The sequence below is a fragment of the Micropterus dolomieu genome, linkage group LG13 (assembly GCF_021292245.1).
Source record: "Micropterus dolomieu isolate WLL.071019.BEF.003 ecotype Adirondacks linkage group LG13, ASM2129224v1, whole genome shotgun sequence".
In the NCBI taxonomy this organism is placed as follows: domain Eukaryota; kingdom Metazoa; phylum Chordata; class Actinopteri; order Centrarchiformes; family Centrarchidae; genus Micropterus; species Micropterus dolomieu.
This window is the reverse complement of record NC_060162.1, coordinates 988,421-1,007,860: the sequence shown is the minus strand read 5'-3', so window position 1 is coordinate 1,007,860 and position 19,440 is coordinate 988,421. Positions and strand designations below refer to the sequence as shown.

General features: G+C 40.1%; 1 protein-coding gene across 1 annotated transcript in view; it reads left to right on the top strand.

The window, feature by feature from the left end:
• Positions 1-11,174, top strand: part of gpat3 (glycerol-3-phosphate acyltransferase 3) — a 17,142-nt gene extending 5,968 nt beyond the window's left edge. The window contains exons 4-13 of the mRNA XM_046066982.1: positions 2,626-2,908; positions 3,193-3,267; positions 3,348-3,437; positions 3,944-4,037; positions 4,124-4,239; positions 7,584-7,639; positions 7,723-7,808; positions 8,373-8,501; positions 9,056-9,135; positions 10,326-11,174. Of these exons, the coding sequence (XP_045922938.1) occupies positions 2,626-2,908; positions 3,193-3,267; positions 3,348-3,437; positions 3,944-4,037; positions 4,124-4,239; positions 7,584-7,639; positions 7,723-7,808; positions 8,373-8,501; positions 9,056-9,135; positions 10,326-10,455 (1,139 nt within the window). The 3' untranslated portion in view covers positions 10,456-11,174. The remainder of the gene's footprint in view (positions 1-2,625; positions 2,909-3,192; positions 3,268-3,347; positions 3,438-3,943; positions 4,038-4,123; positions 4,240-7,583; positions 7,640-7,722; positions 7,809-8,372; positions 8,502-9,055; positions 9,136-10,325) is intronic.
• Positions 11,175-19,440: the final 8,266 nt, after the last annotated feature.

Genomic DNA, 19,440 nt, shown 5'->3' with positions numbered 1-19,440 from the left:
GTGTACAGCTTGTATAACAGTGTAAAGTAGTGAGTGTGCAGCTTGTATAACAGTGTAAAGTCGTGAGTGTGCAGCTTGTATAACAGTGTAAAGTCGTGAGTGTGCAGCTTGTATAACAGTGTAAAGTCGTGAGTGTGCAGCTTGTATAACAGTGTAAAGTTGTGAGTGTGCAGCTTGTATAACAGTGTAAAGTAGTGAGTGTGCAGCTTGTATAACAGTGTAAAGTAGTGAGTGTGCAGCTTGTATAACAGTGTAAAGTCGTGAGCGTGCAGCTTGTATAACAGTGTAAAGTCGTGAGTGTGCAGCTTGTATAACAGTGTAAAGTAGTGAGTGTGCAGCTTGTATAACAGTGTAAAGTCGTGAGTGTGCAGCTTGTATAACAGTGTAAAGTCGTGAGTGTGCAGCTTGTATAACAGTGTAAATTTGCCGCCCCCTCAAAATAACACATCACACAGCCGTTAGTGTCTAAACCGCTGGCAACAAAAGTGAGGACACCCCTAATTGTGACGTTTTACAACATTTACTATGTTTATTTTGATAATCTAACGCACAAAAACATCGCTAACAGGTACTCAGGGCATTAAAAAACAATGCTAAGGGGTCTTGACTAAACTCTTAAACTACAACAGGCTTGGTTTTTATTTAGAGTTGTTGTGTTTCCAGGTTGTCCGTCTCGTTCTCGTGAGATCTCCTTATAACGCCTTGAGAGAATGTCTTCAAATTTGGCTTCACTGCGACATCATAAGGTCCTGGCCATTATCCAACACCATAACTCAGAACAGAAGTGGATAAGGGAAACTTCTGAAAGGTCAAAGGTCATCGTGACCTTTTTTGCCATAATTTAAGATATAATTAAGACTTCACACACACGTGGCGTGGGACAACAAAATAAGTAAACAACAACAAGCACGGCGTCGGCTTTCCTCTGTCTCGTCCAGAAGCTTTTCACTTCCTGCCTCGCTCTGAATGTCGATTGCATCAGAATCACGTGACTGCGAACAACGTATTGGCGCTCGCCAACAGAAGCACCATGTGGTGTAGCTGGACTCTGTAAGAAGCCAACTTTACACAGTACCTGTTTATCCAAAACATCTGATTCATTAATCAGTTCAACTGTGTAAATTCACTGGAATCACACCAAGGATTAGTGTTGTGGTCAAGAGTCCGAGTTTATCAAGACCGAGACTTTTAGGGGCTGACACCAAGTCGAGACCAAGACCGATGGAGGGTGAGACCAAGTCAAGACCAAGACCAGTTCCCCACATTACATGACACAATAAAATGTGGAACTAGATCACAGGTGCTTCTCAAACTGATCTGAAAGATCCACATTCCCGTTAAAACACCCACATACAAACACTAAGAGCTGAAACCAACGTAAGCGTCTTTATTCAACACTACTTTTCCACGCTGACCATCGCGGGGACAGTCGTTAACGGTAACAACACATTTTAATTAGGGTTACTGGTTGCATTTGAAGTAATACGTTTTACATCCAATCAAAGTTAGAATGTTAACAAATAAATCAGCCAATACAAAAGCAATTTATTGACATTCCCACAGTTATGATCTTGACTGGTCTTGAAATAATATCCAGAGTCCTCAATGTCCGAGACCGAGACGAGACCCAGACCATCAAAAAGTGGTCTTAAGACCGGTCTCGAGTACAACAACACTGCTAAGTATCATTAATAACTTAAATTTAGCCAAAAAAAATACACTTTTACCTTTTATTCTATTCAAACCAAGTATCCACTACATATATTAACATGGGTCAGCCAGACGTGTGTAAACTGCAACTAGACCGGTCGGCAGGCAAAACAACATCAGGGCGGTGATTCTAGTTTGAGTTAGTTAGCTGAGGACGACTGCAGAGTTTGTTTTTACATCAAGCTCTTAAGTTAAATACTTGTGTACACAGAGGTGTGGACGATGGTTGGAGGAGAAACACCCAACCCTTCACCACAGACACACGTTATATTGTTTGATTGTGTTTTATGTACTCAGGGCTGGTGTGAGACACAGATCCTAGTAAATGTCAGCAGAGAAATATCTATAAAGATATTTAACAGTTTATTCAGTCTATTCTTGCTGTTAATTTTTAAACTGTAAAATATCAAGACAAGTCGAACTGAAACTGTTAGTCAACTAAAACCAGCAAATGTTTCAGAATCAGAATCAGAAGAAGCTTTATTGCCAAGTAGTATTTTACACGCACAAGGAATTTGCTTTGGTGTTAAAGTGCTACACGTAGACAAACATACAGTTGATATAAATAAATGCAGAAATCTTTAATATGGAATAAACAAATGCAAGTTATATGAGAATAATAAGAAAGAACGACGTGGCAGATATTTATATTATAATATGTGCATTATTCTGGGTTTGTGTCGTGCAGACGTGTTGCAGCGGGAGAGGATGTTGTGTACATGAATATACTGTATATTTGACAACATATAAAAATATAGAATAACAAGAATTAACAACAAATATGTGCTTTCACAGTTTTGCTTAAAAAAATTACTGAGATGATTAATCACTTATCAAAATAGATGAATTTTCTTTATCTATCTGCGATCAGCTGCTATCGGCTGTTGCGTTGTAACCAACAGTTTTGTGTCGCAGGCATCATTGAGCGAGCAGGGGGCTCGATGGAGGAGGAGATGGGGCAGAGCTCCCGGTCCCTGGCGGGGGGGGAGTTTGCTCTAAGCGACGCCTTCTACTTCTACAAGAAAGGTCTGGAGAGCATCGTGGACGACCAGGTGACGCAGCGCTTCTCCTCCGAGGAGCTCGCCTCCTGGAACCTCCTCACCCGGACCAACCAGAACTTCCGCTACATCAGCCTCCGCCTCACCGTCATCTGGGGCCTCGGCGTCTTCGTGCGCTACTGCGTCCTCTTCCCTCTCAGGTCAGTCTGAGGCACGTTGAATACTTTCCAAATGCTAATGGCCTGAGTGGATCAAATTCGGATTGTATAAAAGAGTCGTTTCAGTCGTTTTGTTTGTGGCGCTCAGAAAAATTCACTCACCTGATGAGTTCCTGATGTTATTTGAAATAACACACAGTGAATCTGAGTGAGTGCTTTTTTATTGTCACTGATTAAAAAAAAACGATGGACAGCAGCAGAAACATAAAAGTCTGAGTCAGAATGAACCAGAATGATCCTTTAACATCCCTCTTGTGTTCCTGCAGGATCACTCTGGCGATCATCGGCCTCACGTGGCTCGTCATCGGAACGATTCTGGTTGGATTTCTGCCTGAGAGCAGGTACAGCAGGAAACCGCAGCCTAAAACAATAAGTCCTTTAAAGTTTGGGCTCTGAACGTTGTGTATTTCTGTGTTTGCAGTGCAAAGAACTGGCTGAGCGAGCTGGTGCATCTGACCTGCTACAGGATCTGTGCCAGAGGACTGTCAGCCACCATCCAGTACCACAACAGGTCAGTTACAGCTGCTCCGATTCTCATTCTTTGGTTCATTAACTTTGTTTCACACATCAGGAGCTGCTAACAAACCATGATGGAACGTTTGTCCCACCACAGTCATCTAACAGCTGGAGTCACAGGTTGCTTTTCACATTAAGATTTTACATTAAAAACAAGTTTATAAATTACAGCAGGCTGTCAAAGATTAAGCCGGCGTTTCCAAACTGCTTTTAAACTTTGACTTTTGAGCTCTTCTATAAAATCAGTGCGTAGTCAGTTCTAGTCAAAACTAGCGAAGTGAATTTAAAGCAGAAAAACTAGCTCCACCTCCAGCAGCTTCAAAGGTAAAATGCTGTTCTAACATCGATGCATCTGCATTAACAATCTCATAATGTCATATAGATTCAGATATTTTACTGCATGAAGCTGATAATACTTGTGTACTTTTACTACTGACACTTGACAACATGAAGCTGAAACTTACTGTAAGTTTGAATCCAGTAATCATCTTGTCTCTGCAGAGAAAATAAGCCTCAGAAAGGAGGAATCTGTGTTGCAAATCACACCTCGCCGATCGATATTGTGATTCTGGCCAATGACGGCTGCTACGCCATGGTGAGTATCCTCAACAGGGGGCGGGTCAGGGTCTCTTAGTCCAGGTGTTTTGATGTGGCGATGTCACCGCTCCGTGTCGTCCACAGGTGGGCCAGATTCACGGAGGTCTATTGGGGGTCATTCAGAGGGCGATAGTGAGGGCGTGTCCTCACGTTTGGTTCGAGAGGTCAGAGATGAAAGACCGCCACGCTGTGACGAGCAGGTGAGACAGACAGCGAGGCAGTGACAGGAAAAAACCCACCAACAACAAGCACCTTCGCTGCAGAGAAGAGTTTTAAATAAGTACAAGTACAAGTCTTCACACACGATAAGTGATGCAAATAAACGACACAACATCACAAATTTAACACGTTAGTCTTGTGTTAGTCTTGTCTCACGCTGTGTCTCAATCCGGGTACTTCCTTGAGTATACTAACATGCAGTACACCGCGTACACTATGTTTACTTGCTTAGTGCGTTAATTTCGACAGGGTGGTGTCAAACACTGCTGTTGTGCCGGAAATGATTTTACCGCCAGGCTTTATCACCCAAAATAAAATGCTCAGAATCTGGTTTATTGCCAAGTTCAAACTTACAAGTACTTTTCTTTGGTATATTGGTGCATAAATAAGAATTATATAAAATAAAAGCAATAGAAAGCAAGTATTGTAACCACAACTGTACACTAACAATGTAATGTCTACTATTCCTGTTTATTTATTTTTTAAGTTTTACAAGCCAGGACATACATCAGCACATCAGGAGCCGCATGTCTCTACATTTAATTTAAATGACTGTAATGTAATGACAGAATAACAGCAGCATTAACATTAAAACTGTCTGACAGCTGTTGTTTCCTCCGCTGTTGCTGCTGGAGTTTCTGCTGCTGCGTTTAAGACTGACGGGAGGCTGCAGCTACACCCGACTCTCTGGCTGTTTCTCAGTCTGCGTTCTTGTTTGTTCTTGTGAAACGTCATCAGTCGCAGCCAAAGTACTGTTCCAATTCAAAAGTCCGCATCTTGCCCAGTACAGTCAAATAACCGGATGTGTTCTCGCTCTGCACGTTTTACCGAGCCTGCATCGGTGGTGACTTGTGTGGACTTCGGATAGCCAGATATCCCAGGATGCATTTCGCCGCCAAAAAGTCGCAGGAGAAAACTCACAACTGTAAGTTATAATCCTGCTGTTCTTGTGTCACATATAGTAGTTTTAAGAGTTTTTTATGCGGGAATATAGTTGTTTAAACTCCAAATATGTGGCTGATTTCTCAAGACAGAGCTGATTTAAAAAATTGCTGTGACGTTTTCGGAGATCCCGCCCGCTAACGGGTCCGGCTGTCATCAAGTCCGCTGCTGTTCCAATTGCTGAATGACGGACTGCGTGCTCCCGTTCCTGGGAGTTTGTACTCCCGAGCCGAACTTGCCAAGTCCGAGCTTTTAAGTACAGAACTCTGTATTGAGAAACAGCCGCTGCGTTGGCTTCCCCGCCGCCACTTGCAGAGCTTCTGAACTCCGTAAACTTTCAAGCACATTTTTGATCCGCCATCACTTTCCGTAAAACTGTTAATATTCGACATCTACACACATTTGATTTCTCGCCTCAAAACTTCTCAGAAGTGGATTTAGTGATGAAACTTGTAAAAGACGTCCTGTTGTTGTTGGCCTCTCTCTCTGCTGCTTCCCGCTTCTCCCGTGTTGTTGGTCCCGCCCCTTCCGCTACGTAGCTAAAATGGCGGTCGTTGAGGGTGAGAGGTGTCCACCATCCGGGTACTCACAGTGCTGCATTTTGCCATACTTCTCAGTGTGAACGCACTTATGGCCTCTAAGTGTAAGTATGGAAGTGCGCGAATAGAGACACAGCATCGGACTGTCAACCCCCCCCTCCCACTAGCTTAGTTTTACCAACAAGGTCATAAAGCTCCTACAGATATCATGTCTTTCCTAAACAACACTCTCCAGTCAGAACCAGTTAGCAACAAGCAAATCTCCAGAAACGGAGATTAGAAGAGTCCAAGGTTTTCTAATCTGTACGGCTGGACAGTCTGAACCTGTTTGAGTTATTCAACAGATGATTTAACAGTGATTCAGCAATTTTACATAAGACATTTCTTCCGTTGTGTAGAGAGCATTAGTCAGCCGGCAGCCTTCTGTACTTTAGTTTGTTCTCACATTACATCCTGTTAACCCGTCGTTCTGACCGCAGAACTGATCACAGTGTCTTCAGCTGCTTTTTTTTAGAGCTGCTTAGCCTCGGTGTGCAGCACATGATAAGCTACAGCTACACTGTACAAACACGCCTGCAGCTGTAAAGGAACATGCTGTTGAACAGTGCAACATGTCAGTGAGACATGTTTGGTCAGGGGTTAACGGAGGAAATGTGCAACACTCATATTCTAAATTTACTACGTGTCTGTGGCTTCAGACTTTGTTGGACACACGAAGGCAAACGAGACAGTTTAGTCAGAATTGATCGACGTGAATTGTATTTGTATTTGAATAAGAGAGGAGGAGTGAGAATAAGTTGAAATTAAACCACAGAGAATTATTTTGTTAACTTTGGATCAATAAACGTTGAAGAATTGAATTAAGAGGGCTCGGCTTTTTATTTTAGTGGTGAGTGACAAATGTCTTCCAAAAAGTCAACAGTAAGAAGTAGAAAACGAGTTAGGAGTCGGCTTAAACATGTCACTAGAAGCGAAGAACAGAAAGCCTTTACATCCAGCTGATCACACTGACCACATCTGGAGAATGTCCTCCGTGGCTGCTGTGCCACAAAAAGGTTGAATTGATATGACAATGATTGATGTGAATGGCGAGTAGTGTTAAAGCATATCAGAAGATGAAACAAAGGGAAACTTGTGGTGATAAACTTGTAACAGTAACGAACCGCCTGAGAGCTGTTAAAAACACCCATGGACTTGGCTTACAATCTGCGGGGGCACATAAGCAAGAAAAAAGAAGCGTGCCCTTCTCTTTCTTCTCTTTTAAAGAAGGATCGAATGCAGTACTCATTTGACTGGGGAACTTTCAATACTACTCGGGACTGGGCTATTTCTGTTACCGATACCTTAAAGGGATGTAGTAGCGATACTCAGTGGCCTCAGCGTCTAGGGCTGAGTTTTGTGTTATGGGTCTCTCAAAATGTCACCTGTTGCCGAGCGCAGACACAGGAAACAAAGCTTTTGCACCCAAACGCAGACACTAAGGTTGTTTATGTGTGATGTTTATTAATAAGGTGAGGCAACTTAGAGCGATGGTGGAAATACAGTGAAATCTACTATCCAAAAATAACTGCAATAATCCAGTCACACCAGGCAGAGACTCATCAGTAAACGAGGATGAAGCGACACTAAACAATGAAAAGATACAGACTTAATTATAAAAGGGGGAAGGTGGAACAAATTCAGACAATCGATGAGACACCAGCGAGGAAGCAAAGTTTAGACAAGATACAAGAGGCAGAAAACTTCAAAATAAAACAGGAAACAACAGAACTCAACTCGCCAGAGTTAAGATCAGTGTCATCTTCCTCCCGTGTGACTAACCACATCTGTTCCTCTGTCGGCAGGCTGAGAGCTCACATCGCAGCGAAGACCAAACTTCCCATCCTGATATTTCCTGAAGGTCAGAGTCTGCCTCGCTGTAGCTCGTGATGTGAGGACGGTGGTTTTACCGTCAGATGACTCCTGTCTGTCTGTTTTTAACAGGAACCTGCATCAACAACACTTCAGTCATGATGTTCAAGAAGGGAAGCTTTGAAATCGGTGGAACAATTTACCCCGTCACAATCAAGGTAAAGGCAATGATCACAGTTAGACGTGCACTGGACTCGAGATTGGTTTCAATATATTAGGGTTCATAAACAGATCAGTCCGTCACCGTCTCAATGAAAAGAGTTTGCATCAACACGTCAACACGTTCTCGCTCCCAACCAAGCTGAGTGAAGCCAATGCGGAAAAACCTCAAGCCTTCTGTCCAGCAGCCAGCAGGGGGCGACTCCACCGGCCGCAGAAAGAAGTGTGATTCTATCGAAGTCTATGAGAAAATGTTTCATCTTCTCAGCTTGATCTTCATTTAGTAAATTACGGTCCCGTTTAGAGGAATGGAGACCAGAAAGCGGGGGAGGCTTTATGGCGGGGCTACAAGTCGGATAGAGGCGACTCGTGTCCACTGCTCCGTGTACATTTAACCTGCGCCGTTGATCCACTGTGTGATAGTATAGTAGTTTCATTTGAAGTCATCCTAAATCCTAAATGAACAGTTTTCTCACATAATCAAACACATCACAGTCTGTCAGAACATGTTAGGTGTGAACGCACCTAAGTTCCCCTGAGTTAACTCCAGCTCTGTGTTGCAGTACGACCCTCGGTTTGGCGACGCTTTCTGGAACAGCGCCAAATACAACATGGTCAGTTACCTGCTGCGGATGATGACCAGCTGGGCCATCGTGGTCAATGTGTGGTACCTCCCTCCCATGAGCCGACAGGTAACGCCTGGACCTGAAACATCATCTGTCAGGAGGGACAGAAACGTTTACCACACAGCTTATTCACCACAAGCAGCATCAAACTTTAGGATGTGAATTATTAAATATACTGAACATTTTAGTTCTTATGTGACATTTGTGGACGTAATCTCTCGTACACTGTTGTTGGCGGTCACGTCTGTCTTTGTGCATTTTTGTTTATCTATTCCACAACATTGTGCACTAATCAGAATATCATCAGCTGACTGGAGACGTCCGATGAACCACACTGTTGTTTTAGACTAGAAGTCAGTCTTATGACCAAAGAAATTAAACTTTAGTGACTTGAAGGCGTCTCTGCAGAGCAAACATCCAGCCCGGCTTTTAACACACATTACTTACAGTACTTTACTATAACTACAATATATCCCACCTGTTGCTTCTTTAGAAGTTAAAGACGTAAACCTGCATGAAGTACCGTTTTATTGAATATGACAACACGCTCCGAATGAGCAGCTTCCTGCGTACCAACATGTACTCTGTGTGTATTGTGTGTGTGTGTGTGTTGTGAGCAGGACGGTGAGGATGCAGCTCAGTTTGCCAACAGAGTGAAATCTGCCATCGCTCATCAGGGAGGCCTGCTGGACCTGGCATGGTGAGCCGGGTCACTGAACACCCACAGTACCCTTCACTCATCATCAGTGGTGGAAAGTTTAATTTAGTTTTTTCCAGTCAATAATACACAGTAATATGTGGGCCAGATTCAAGATGTCTTTGGTTTTGTGCAGTATTGCAGTGGATTTAGACTTTTTAGTTTTGATTTGATAAAGATTTACGTCAGGTTTGAGTTTATGATCTATTATCACTCAAAAGAATTTGTTTTCATACTCTCTTTCAGTTTCTGCATCATTAATCATGAGAGTTACTTCAGAATTTAGTTTACTTTAGTGTTTCCAGTCCGCCTTCAACTGTATCCAAAAGTTTTCCCCTGAAATAACAAAGTACTGTATTTAAGTACAATACTTTATATATAGAATATTGTTCTTTTTACTACAATGAGTTACTTAACTTAATTCAAGCGTCCCTCTGACACACGTTAAATTGTTTAAAACTATAATGTTATGTAGGATATATTTTAACTAAATAACAGAGATGAAGTTATCATATTAAAAGAATAAGGTTTGGTCTCCTCTGCAGCTCACGTTCTTTTACCTTCTGAAACACCGTCTTACTTAGAGATACGCTGTTTAAAATATCCAACCCATTTTTAGGCAGGATCTTCAACAAGGACCTGAGCCCTTTTTTAACTACTCAACAGTCTCATTGTGTTTGTCCTTATTAGTTAAGGACAAAGAGAATATAGCAAGAAGGAAGAGAGCAGAGAGTGAGAGAAGGAAATGTAAAGACGCATAACAAAATTATTTTACCGGATCTTCATTTCCTGCTTCAATACGGCTGTTTCTGTCTTGAACGTTACAGCAGCTCCAGTCCAGTGTTTCAGTAATCCTTATTAAGTATATTTTTTCATAACTCAGTCAATCAGAGATCCTATTGCTCTTTAACTTATATTTCCTCACATGTAGCCTCCATCCTGTGGCCTGAAAACACACCTGCATGAGCTTCACCTGCCAACATTAAAATGCATCTTACATGTTAATACATCTGCAATAATAATCCTGTTATAAAATGTACAACACTGTTCTTCATAATGAGTACTTTGATGCTTAAAGTACACAGTGAAGAATAATTACAGTGTTTTCACAGTGTTGTTTTGCAGCTTTACTTTTCAGACTCATCTGCTCGTCCTGATTATTCAGAGTTTGATGTGTTATTTCCGTCTTGCAGGGACGGAGGACTGAAAAGACAGAAAGTGAAGGATTCGTATAAGCAGGAGCAGCAGAAGATGTACAGCAGCATCATTGTTGGACAGAACGGCTCTCTGAAAGCTTGCAGTGAAAACACAGAGGAGCAGTGATGCCGGACTCTGATCATCGTTAGCTACCCACTGAAATGTGAACTGGATGTGTGTTCAGAAAGCAGAACCTCCAGGAGACCTTAAACACAGAAGATCACTGTGAAAGTCTTATTGCACAGTTTTTAACTAAAGTCTGACTCCAGCGCTGAGAGTGTAGGAGTGTATTTCCACCAGCAGGAGGCAGCGCAGGACCACAGAACAATCCTGTTTACCCTCCTCCTCCTGGCTCACTGCTGAAGACTGTTACAAGATGTTTTCACACAGAGCTGTGTGCTGAACTGAAAACCAAACGCTGACCACATGCTGTATGAGCAAATGTTTTAAATGTTTATATTTTTTAAACCAAATGTATTTTCTTGCTCTTTTACCTGCGAATCTCTGTTGACATAAAAAATATTACTCACAAAAAAAAATCATCTGCAAGCACATTTATGTTCACATCACGTTTGTGTATTTTTGTTATTTTATTTTTTACTGATGCGGTATAAACTGACAGACTGTTATCACATGAGCGCAGCATAGTTAGAGCGAGCTGTGCAGGATAAGATGCAGCGTGCAGAAGGTGGTACATGTTGTGTGTAGTTGGTATGCATGTATGAGAAAAATAAGTGAAGGCAAAGATCAAATAGAAAGTAAATAAGAGAGAAAACATGAAGAAAAAGAACAATGGGAGGTGAAGACAAACCTTTAAATCAATCAATAAAATCAATCGTGGCCTACTTGTGTCCTCCGATCACCCACCACACAGATGTTTCCATTTCTTATATATATATATATATATATATATATATATATAAATATTGCAAAACTAGCATCAGTTCCCACAGTGATTTTTATAAAGTGTTTGTTTCAACATTTAAAGGAAACGCAGCACCAACTAACATCACGTTACAGCACAAAATAATGTGATAACCAGTCAACAAAACTCAGAGAAGAGACAGAAACAGCAATCATCATGAAAAGAATCATAAAAGAAAAGAAGGAATAAATGTGTGCTTCCCCGGGTTATTTGAACAGAAAACTTCATGATACCTTTTTTTTATATTTACCAAATTGGAACCAACTGAATGTTCAAAATGTTAATAAAGAAATAAAGTGAATAAAAGGCAAAGGAAAACAAAAATAACGATCCAAGCAGAGGAGGTAATACACACTTACACACCCATATATATATATATATACACAGTATTACCCCCTAAAGCCCCAAATTACCATAACAAATACAGAAGACCTCAGTGTACTGCACTGTGTTGTAAATGCTACATTCAGGTAGAGATCCAGATATATTTCACAGTAACAGTTATTTATATCATCTCACTTTGTTAAGACAATAATCACATTTACAATCACAGTTTCTTCCACATGAGTTGATTTTATTTTTCATGTAACGACAGCATCTTAAGATCGCTGAGGCTCAATTTTCACAGCAGAGTCTAAAAAAAAATAAATATGTGAAATCGAAAAAAAATTCTAATCAAAACAGCCAAAGATTTTAACAAGAAAAACGTGTTATTTCTGCAGAAGTTAGTAAAAACACATGCAGTTTAAGTCTTCAGCCGTTCAGTCTCAGAGCTGCTCACCTGGTTATTAAATATTACATGAGGTGTTTGTTTTCTGAGGACCAAACATGTGTGTTAGTGTCAGTTTGACTTTTTGAATTAACAGCTTTCTGAAAACTGAAAGAAAGCAATTTAGTACGATACTGAAGAGCTGAACCCATCAGTCCATTCATTTATTAGTTGATCAACAGCAACTGTTCTAATAATCGATTAATCGTTCGAGTCAACTGTATAAGCAAGAATGCTGAAATAAATACAGCTGGTTTATTATTATTAACAGTTATAATATTCACACAACAAAGACAAAGAAAATATAAAACAAATACAAACAAGAACAACATCAATTAAATTGATTGCGATTGTAAGGGAGATCCGTCTGTGGCTTCTTAACTGTCATGTCTGTTTTATTCTTTTCCCTGGTTTTATGCTGTTGTCTAATAATTGTATGTGCAAATAAAGAAACTACTTAACATTTTATGTTTTATTTCTGTTTTGAAAAGCTCTAATAGATTCTTTCATCGTCTGGTCTGCTGTGTTGGCCCACACACAGTGAAAGGGTTTAGATCCAAAAGAAACGGATCAGAAGGGAATCAAAACTTTGTCTACTATTATAAATCATAACTGAGGGTCTCTGTACACTCACATATCTGAAAATAGTTTGGTGCATGGACGTTAATGCATTTACACACATAAACATTGAACCTTATTAGCAGTGTGGAACCATTTTAATGTTTAAAAATGGACCTGAACTGTCTGAGAGTTCATCGAAGTCTGTTTGTGAGACAAAACAAGACACTCTAAGACATCTTGTCGGACATTTTTCATGATTTTCTGATATTTCACAGTGCATTAATCGAGAAAATAGTTTTTTCAGATCAATCAATAATGAAAAGAATTGTTAGCCCTAAAACACTTTTGGTTGGAAGTCTTCACCTGATTATCAAGGTTGTGTAAGGGCAGCGTATGTCCTTGATAATAAAAAATAAAAACCTCTTCCTCCTCGAGTTTAATGGAGGCAGTGGATGAGAAAGAAGAATTGCAGTAAACGGCTGCACAGCTGAGTCGTGGCAAGACATGTTTACTGTGACGGTGCTTTAATAAAGAAAGCAGAGACTGTGAAATAGCATGGAGTTATTCTTCCACACACAGCAAAGCTTACATTTCACAGCCTCTCTGTCTCTCACACTGAGGCCGCCTCCAGCTCCCGGCTATAATAACAATCCCGCAACTCAAATTGCTTGAACAGAAATGTTTGTTCTCCCCTAACAAGATTGTGAATTATTAATAGGATCTAAAGCCGATTCTATAACCCGATTGTTGAGGTGGGATTCTTGGCGAGCGATGCTCCACCACACCATTTACTGTGATGTATGTGTCTGCACATCTTTATATCCAATTTAATGTGATTCAGATAGATTTCAGAGGGACATCATAAAAGGCATTGGAGTGACCCCGACTCTGGACTCCATACAACTACCCCGTATGTCCCAATATGTTGATTCAATTTGCTCAATTTTACTTTTACCCTCAAGTGATCTATACAAATGCAATGCAGGTAACCTAAGTAAATATGAATACATTTCCAAATTAAATCCAAGTGAATGTAGTCCACAGAGGACATCATTTTAAATCACGCTGTGCTGGGAACTGAGCAGTCTGACCACTCACGAGGGTAAATGGCCGAGGCTCTCTCTAAGACTTGCCATTAGTTCGAGTGTAATGCCTTTAAATACATTGTTCTGCCATCTATTCTGTGCTCCTGCTGTAATGTATGTGATGCTGAGGAGGTACAATACAGCTCAGAGAGGGGGATCAATACAGGCGGGGGGAGGATAAACCACACTGTCCATATTCAGACAGATTCCTCAAATCTATATGTTGGCCAGCTGCATCTTATTCAACGGCCTACAGTATTTCTTATCATAACCACCACATTTAAAATGCAGTGGTGCAAGATAACTGAGTACAAATTGTCCAAAACATTTCAATGAGAAATATTGTACCGTTTTCCTCCACTTATAAAATCACCACTATCGCTAGCATTTATAAAGTCATGTTTCTGATGTCTCTGAGCTTTTATCACTGTCACCAAAGAGACATTTCCTCTTTTCACATGCTTTCATTTCATATTTATGTGGTGAATTTGAATTGTGCCCTGAATTACACATATGATCTTTGTCAATTTAAAAGATACATTTTAAATTAAAGAAGATCGTAGTTTGATGTAAAACTGTTGAGATATATGACTGTGAAAATGTGTAGTCACAAAGACCACAAACCCAAAAGTCGCGTATGTGACATCATAACTTTCTCTGTCAATGACTGAAGCTAACATCAAAACACTTACATGAGAGGATGATGTGATAAAACTAGCTAACTGTATATAAAGTAGTTAAAACTGGCTGACTGTATATAAAGTAATTTAAACAAGCTAACTGTAAATTAAGTAGTTAAACTAGTTAACTGTATATAAAGCAGTTAAACTAACTGTATATAAAGCAGTTAAACCAGCTAACTGTATATAAAGCAGTTAAACTAACTGTATATAAAGCAGTTAAACCAGCTAACTGTATATAAAGCAGTTAAACTAGCTAACTGTATATAAAGCAGTTAAAACTAGCTAACTGTATATAAAGTAGTTAAACTAGCTAACTGTATATAAAGCAGTTAAACTAGCTAACTATTTATAAAGCAGTTAAAACTAGCTAACTGTATATAAAGTAGTTAAACTAGCTAACTATTTATAAAGCAGTTAAAACTAGATAACTGTATATAAAGCAGTTAAACTAGCTAACTATTTATAAAGCAGTTAAAACTAGATAACTGTATATAAAGCAGTTAAACTAGCTAACTATTTATAAATCAGTTAAAACTAGCTAACTGTATATAAAGTAGTTAAACTAGCTAACTATTTATAAAGCAGTTAAAACTAGCTAAATGTATATAAAACAGTTTTAACTGGTTCATATACAGTTAGCTAGCTAGCTAACTGTAGCTATATTTAGTAGTTAAAACTAGCTGACTGTAAAGCATTTAAACATCACATTCCCTGACCCAGTTTGTGACAAAGTAAAGTCAAGGATCCAAACCCATTTGGTAATGTTGAATCTTGCCTTCTGTGGCAAATGAGAAATAGTTGGTGGGTATGTTTATGAACAATTTGGTTTGTGGTTAGTGAATGCTAAAATGAGTCTTGGTGCATGCTTGTTAGATGTGAAGATAAAAGTGCCGTTGGTATTTAGCATCGTAGTTAAGATTTTGGGGAGTTTCATGCAAAGTTTTTTGTTCTGCTGTTTAGACTAGAACTATTTTTTTTGTGGAGTTTGTTCTTGGTGGATGTTGAAGAGAGCTGCATTTGTCCTCACCTTGTTTAGTCACAAACCCGTTTTGAGACCTAACATCTATTTGTTTAGGATGAGCCACATTAGTTTGTGGGAGCCATGCATCCCTTTGTAGGCTTAAGGGTTGATCTCAATAGGAGGCAAACCAGTTTGTTGGTCTCCTATTGAGAAAGTGTGGCGGAGAACATAGAGGACAACATCTTGGGAGCATTTCCCTGGTTTCTAGAGGGTCGTCAGTTTCTGGTTGCCTTTTGGTGCCAGTGGAATCAGTGCAAAAGTACCAACCACCAGTATCTGAAGACTGGGGTGACACTAGAATGGTGAATGGAACTAGTAAGATTAGGGAGGCTCTATTGTGGCAATGACTTTACCATTACACATGTTCCTGTATCAGGCTTTTTGTCTTTGGGCTTGTAATCTTAGAAATAATATGGTTGAAACTGTAAAATTTATGCTTTATCTGATCTGGATGTACAGCTGAATTGCTTGAAAACCTCGTCTTGAACTGCCTGGGTTTTATGAGATTTTTTGTTCGGGGACTAAAATATTGGTGTAAGTTGTTAACCACCTGTCCATGATAAGCACCTGTTTTATCATGTGATTATTTACATGCCAATTCACCAGATTCTCTTTGCTAGTAGTTTCCTATCCTGAAATTGCTTCCCTGGATTCAAGGATTGTGAAAGGGGGATTGGAGTATTGAATCTGGTAAGATGGATGGTAGTGAAAAGTTAATCTCACTGTTATGGTGCCATATTTGTGTTTAGAGCCATTCTAATATGATGGAAATCCCTTATAAAGGGCCAAGGTTAAAATTGAGTTAATGTCTCGTTTTGTTTTGCCTTTGATATATCTTCTGTTTCCGATGCCAAGGTAGAACCTTTAATTTGTTAAGACGGGGTGTGTGATGCCCCTCCTACTGTTTGGAGGTTGTTCTGCCAACCTTAGCGGACAATTTGCTGACTTGGTAGAGTCGTCAGCTGATGGAGCTCTTCTGGGCCCTTCAGCTATAAAAGCTGGCCCATGTATTTGGTCCATTCTCTCCCTTCATGCAGCTTACCTACATGCTGTGGCACCTTCTTTTTTACTTGAGATTACTTTACTTTAATAATTTATATTTGTTTTAAGTAAGTACCTTGCATGGACTCGCTCTTTTTTACATGCCCTGAGCCAGTTTTTGAATAAGTTAAATGTAAAGGTCTAAATCATATGTAGCCTAAAGGTCTAAATGCTCTTTCCACATTGCCAGTAACTCAATACTTTATTTATTTTGTTGGCCTTTAAAATAGTCAATTGTTGCTCAGGCTGCTAACACCCTCAAATTATAAGAAATTAATACCAAGGACGTGACCTCAGCGGTAGCTACAGCCTTGATATCTGAAATCTATGCCAGTCCCAGCATCATATGCTGTATATTTCTCCAGCGTGTCTAAAGTTTAGTGTTGAGATTTGTGTGATTAACACAAACACAATCTGTCATGGTAGAAAGATATTCTCTTGTTTGGTCGTGTACTGATATGTGTTTGAGCTGTATGTGTCTCTGGTCATGCTGCAGTCACGAGGTTGCAGAGATGTGATGCTGGGGCCGGTCACGGTGCAACCGGGACAAAATGAAACTGACCACAGACAGCTGTCACAGACAAACAAGAAACTGCCTCTCTGATTAAACCTGACTGAGTCTCTGTGAGTCGGTCTGACCAGAAGGGGGAAATATGAGACCAAACCTTTTCAAAGCATGCCACTGATTTGCATACACTAATGAAACGGGCTATAATTGGTCAGAATTGATTTTTTCCCTCCCCGCTTTGATTGAGCTACAATTGAGTCTGAAGTTCTTCAAGTGCAGAACTGATTGATTTGTGGTTGAATTCGAGTTTATTTAGTTTAGAAAATAATTATGTACTCATGCAGTGATTGGACGTGCAGAGGAGAGCTGCTGACCTCCTCCTCCTCCTCCTCCGAGCCCCTCTCTCTTTTACCTCTTGTTTGTTATGAGAGGAATCATTTCTGCCGTCACATCTGCAATCTGTCCCCAAGAATTCATGCTGTTTTACTGAGTGAGAAGGTGGAGTTACATGAAAAATGTCCTCCAGCGAGGTACATGAAGGTGTGAAATTGCAGACTCCTCTTTGCCCTCGGCCCCGTGCCTCAAAAGGTATTTCTTCTTTTATTGACAGGGCGGCCTGATGGCGGCGGCTGCTGCTGCTGCTGCTGGCCCTCCACTCCCCGACATCCTCCTCCAACCTTGATTGCTTTTGTTTCCAGGTCACCTCCTATCTATTGCTGCAACTTTTCCAATTTCTCAGGGCTTGTTGTATGAAGACAGAAGGCGCAGCCATCGCCGGCTCTCTGGGAAAGCGTACATGAACCTCTGCAGAGAGACAATACAAAAGAAACACATTGAAATCTTCACTTTCATGCTCAGTAGGGTGACACGGTTCCTGTCAATGCGATGCAACTTCATCAAATGAATAATCAAATAAATGTCTTTGTTCATTAATATGAAATTATCTTAGCATGAAGATTAATTGCATTAAACTTATGAAAGTGTGTTTTGGTATGGATCTGAGCTGGGGAAATGATGGATGATGAGAGAGGCGTGATGAATGGAGAAAGCAGCGGAACTAAATTGAAAGTGTACTCATCCGTTCTCCCCTCACAACTAATGATAAATTGAGCGTGTCACGTTGAACAATACATGTTCAGGTCTGAACATCGTCGCCTCCACACAGGCAGGTAGCTGGGAAGTCCTGCAGGCAAAATACGGACTCAATCTCCATCCGAGTTCATCAGTTCATCACTAATTATTATCACTAATTACAGACCGGCTTCTTTATTTTCTGTTTCCAACAGCGGGGGCATAAAGTACATTTATGTTGTACTTTATTACGATTTTATTTTCAGATTAACATTTTCAGTGTTGGAAGAAGAATTCAGATCTTTTACTTTAGTAAAAAAACAAAAGTATTAGCATCAATATATATTTAAAGTATCAAAAGTAAAAGTACTTATTATGTAGAACGACCCATTTCAGAATCATTTATATTATATTATTGGATTGTTATTATTCATGCATTAATGTGTTCATCTCTATAAAGTTTCAGCTGGCAAAGGTGAAGATTTGATTATTATCACTAATTATACACCAGCCAGTGTCGCTATTTTCTATTTTCTAACAGTGGCAGGGTGGGGGGGGGGGGAGTACACTTGTGCTGTACTTCAAAGCAATACAAAAGGTTTGTTATCTAATTTGAGGATTTCCATTTTTCAGACCTTTTACTTCAGTAAAACTAGTTGTCCCATAGTATAAAAATACTCTGTTACAAATAAACGTTGTGCATTAAGTGAAAGTACCGTAAGTATTGGGATGTCAGATTCAGTTTAGCTTTGCAGATATCTGATCACACACAAAGTGTAAACAGCGTCGCTGTGTGTGCCACAAATGTTTTAGGTTTTTCCTCTTCTCGTAAAAAAAAGGGACTTCAGCCCCAGAAGTCTTCTGTCCTTTGGGGATTCTGTGTTTAACGTGACTTAATTGTTTCCACTGAATCCCCCAGTGATGGATAACTTTAATTGTTTTTCTAAATAACTACCGGAAACAGCGATGAGGATTGATTGCCGGAATATTTTTTACTTTGCCTCGTTTAAAAAACCAAAACAACTGACAGGCAGCCAAAGTTACAGATGATCAAACTCCTATTAAGATAGCGTCTGGCCCGGCTCCAGCTGACAGCCTCTATTGTAAATGATATTGCCATCTGTGAGATTACAACAGTTGGGGAATGAAGAAGAGGATCTCTATCAATCTCCACTCGGGCCATTCATATTACAATACTACTTATGTCACTCCTGCAGTGCAGCATGAACACTTCTCTTTGTCTATCAGGCATTATTATACTATTTCATTAGGTTTACCGTTACATTTCACTCCGGCAGTGGAATATTATTAATTCTTCATTTGATGCTGCTTTATTGCTGTTTAGCTGCTCTGACCCCAATTTATCATTTAAGCAATTAATAAATTATCTATAACACACTATAATGGTGTCAGTAGGTTGGGGGGGGGGGGGGGGGGGGGGGGGGCT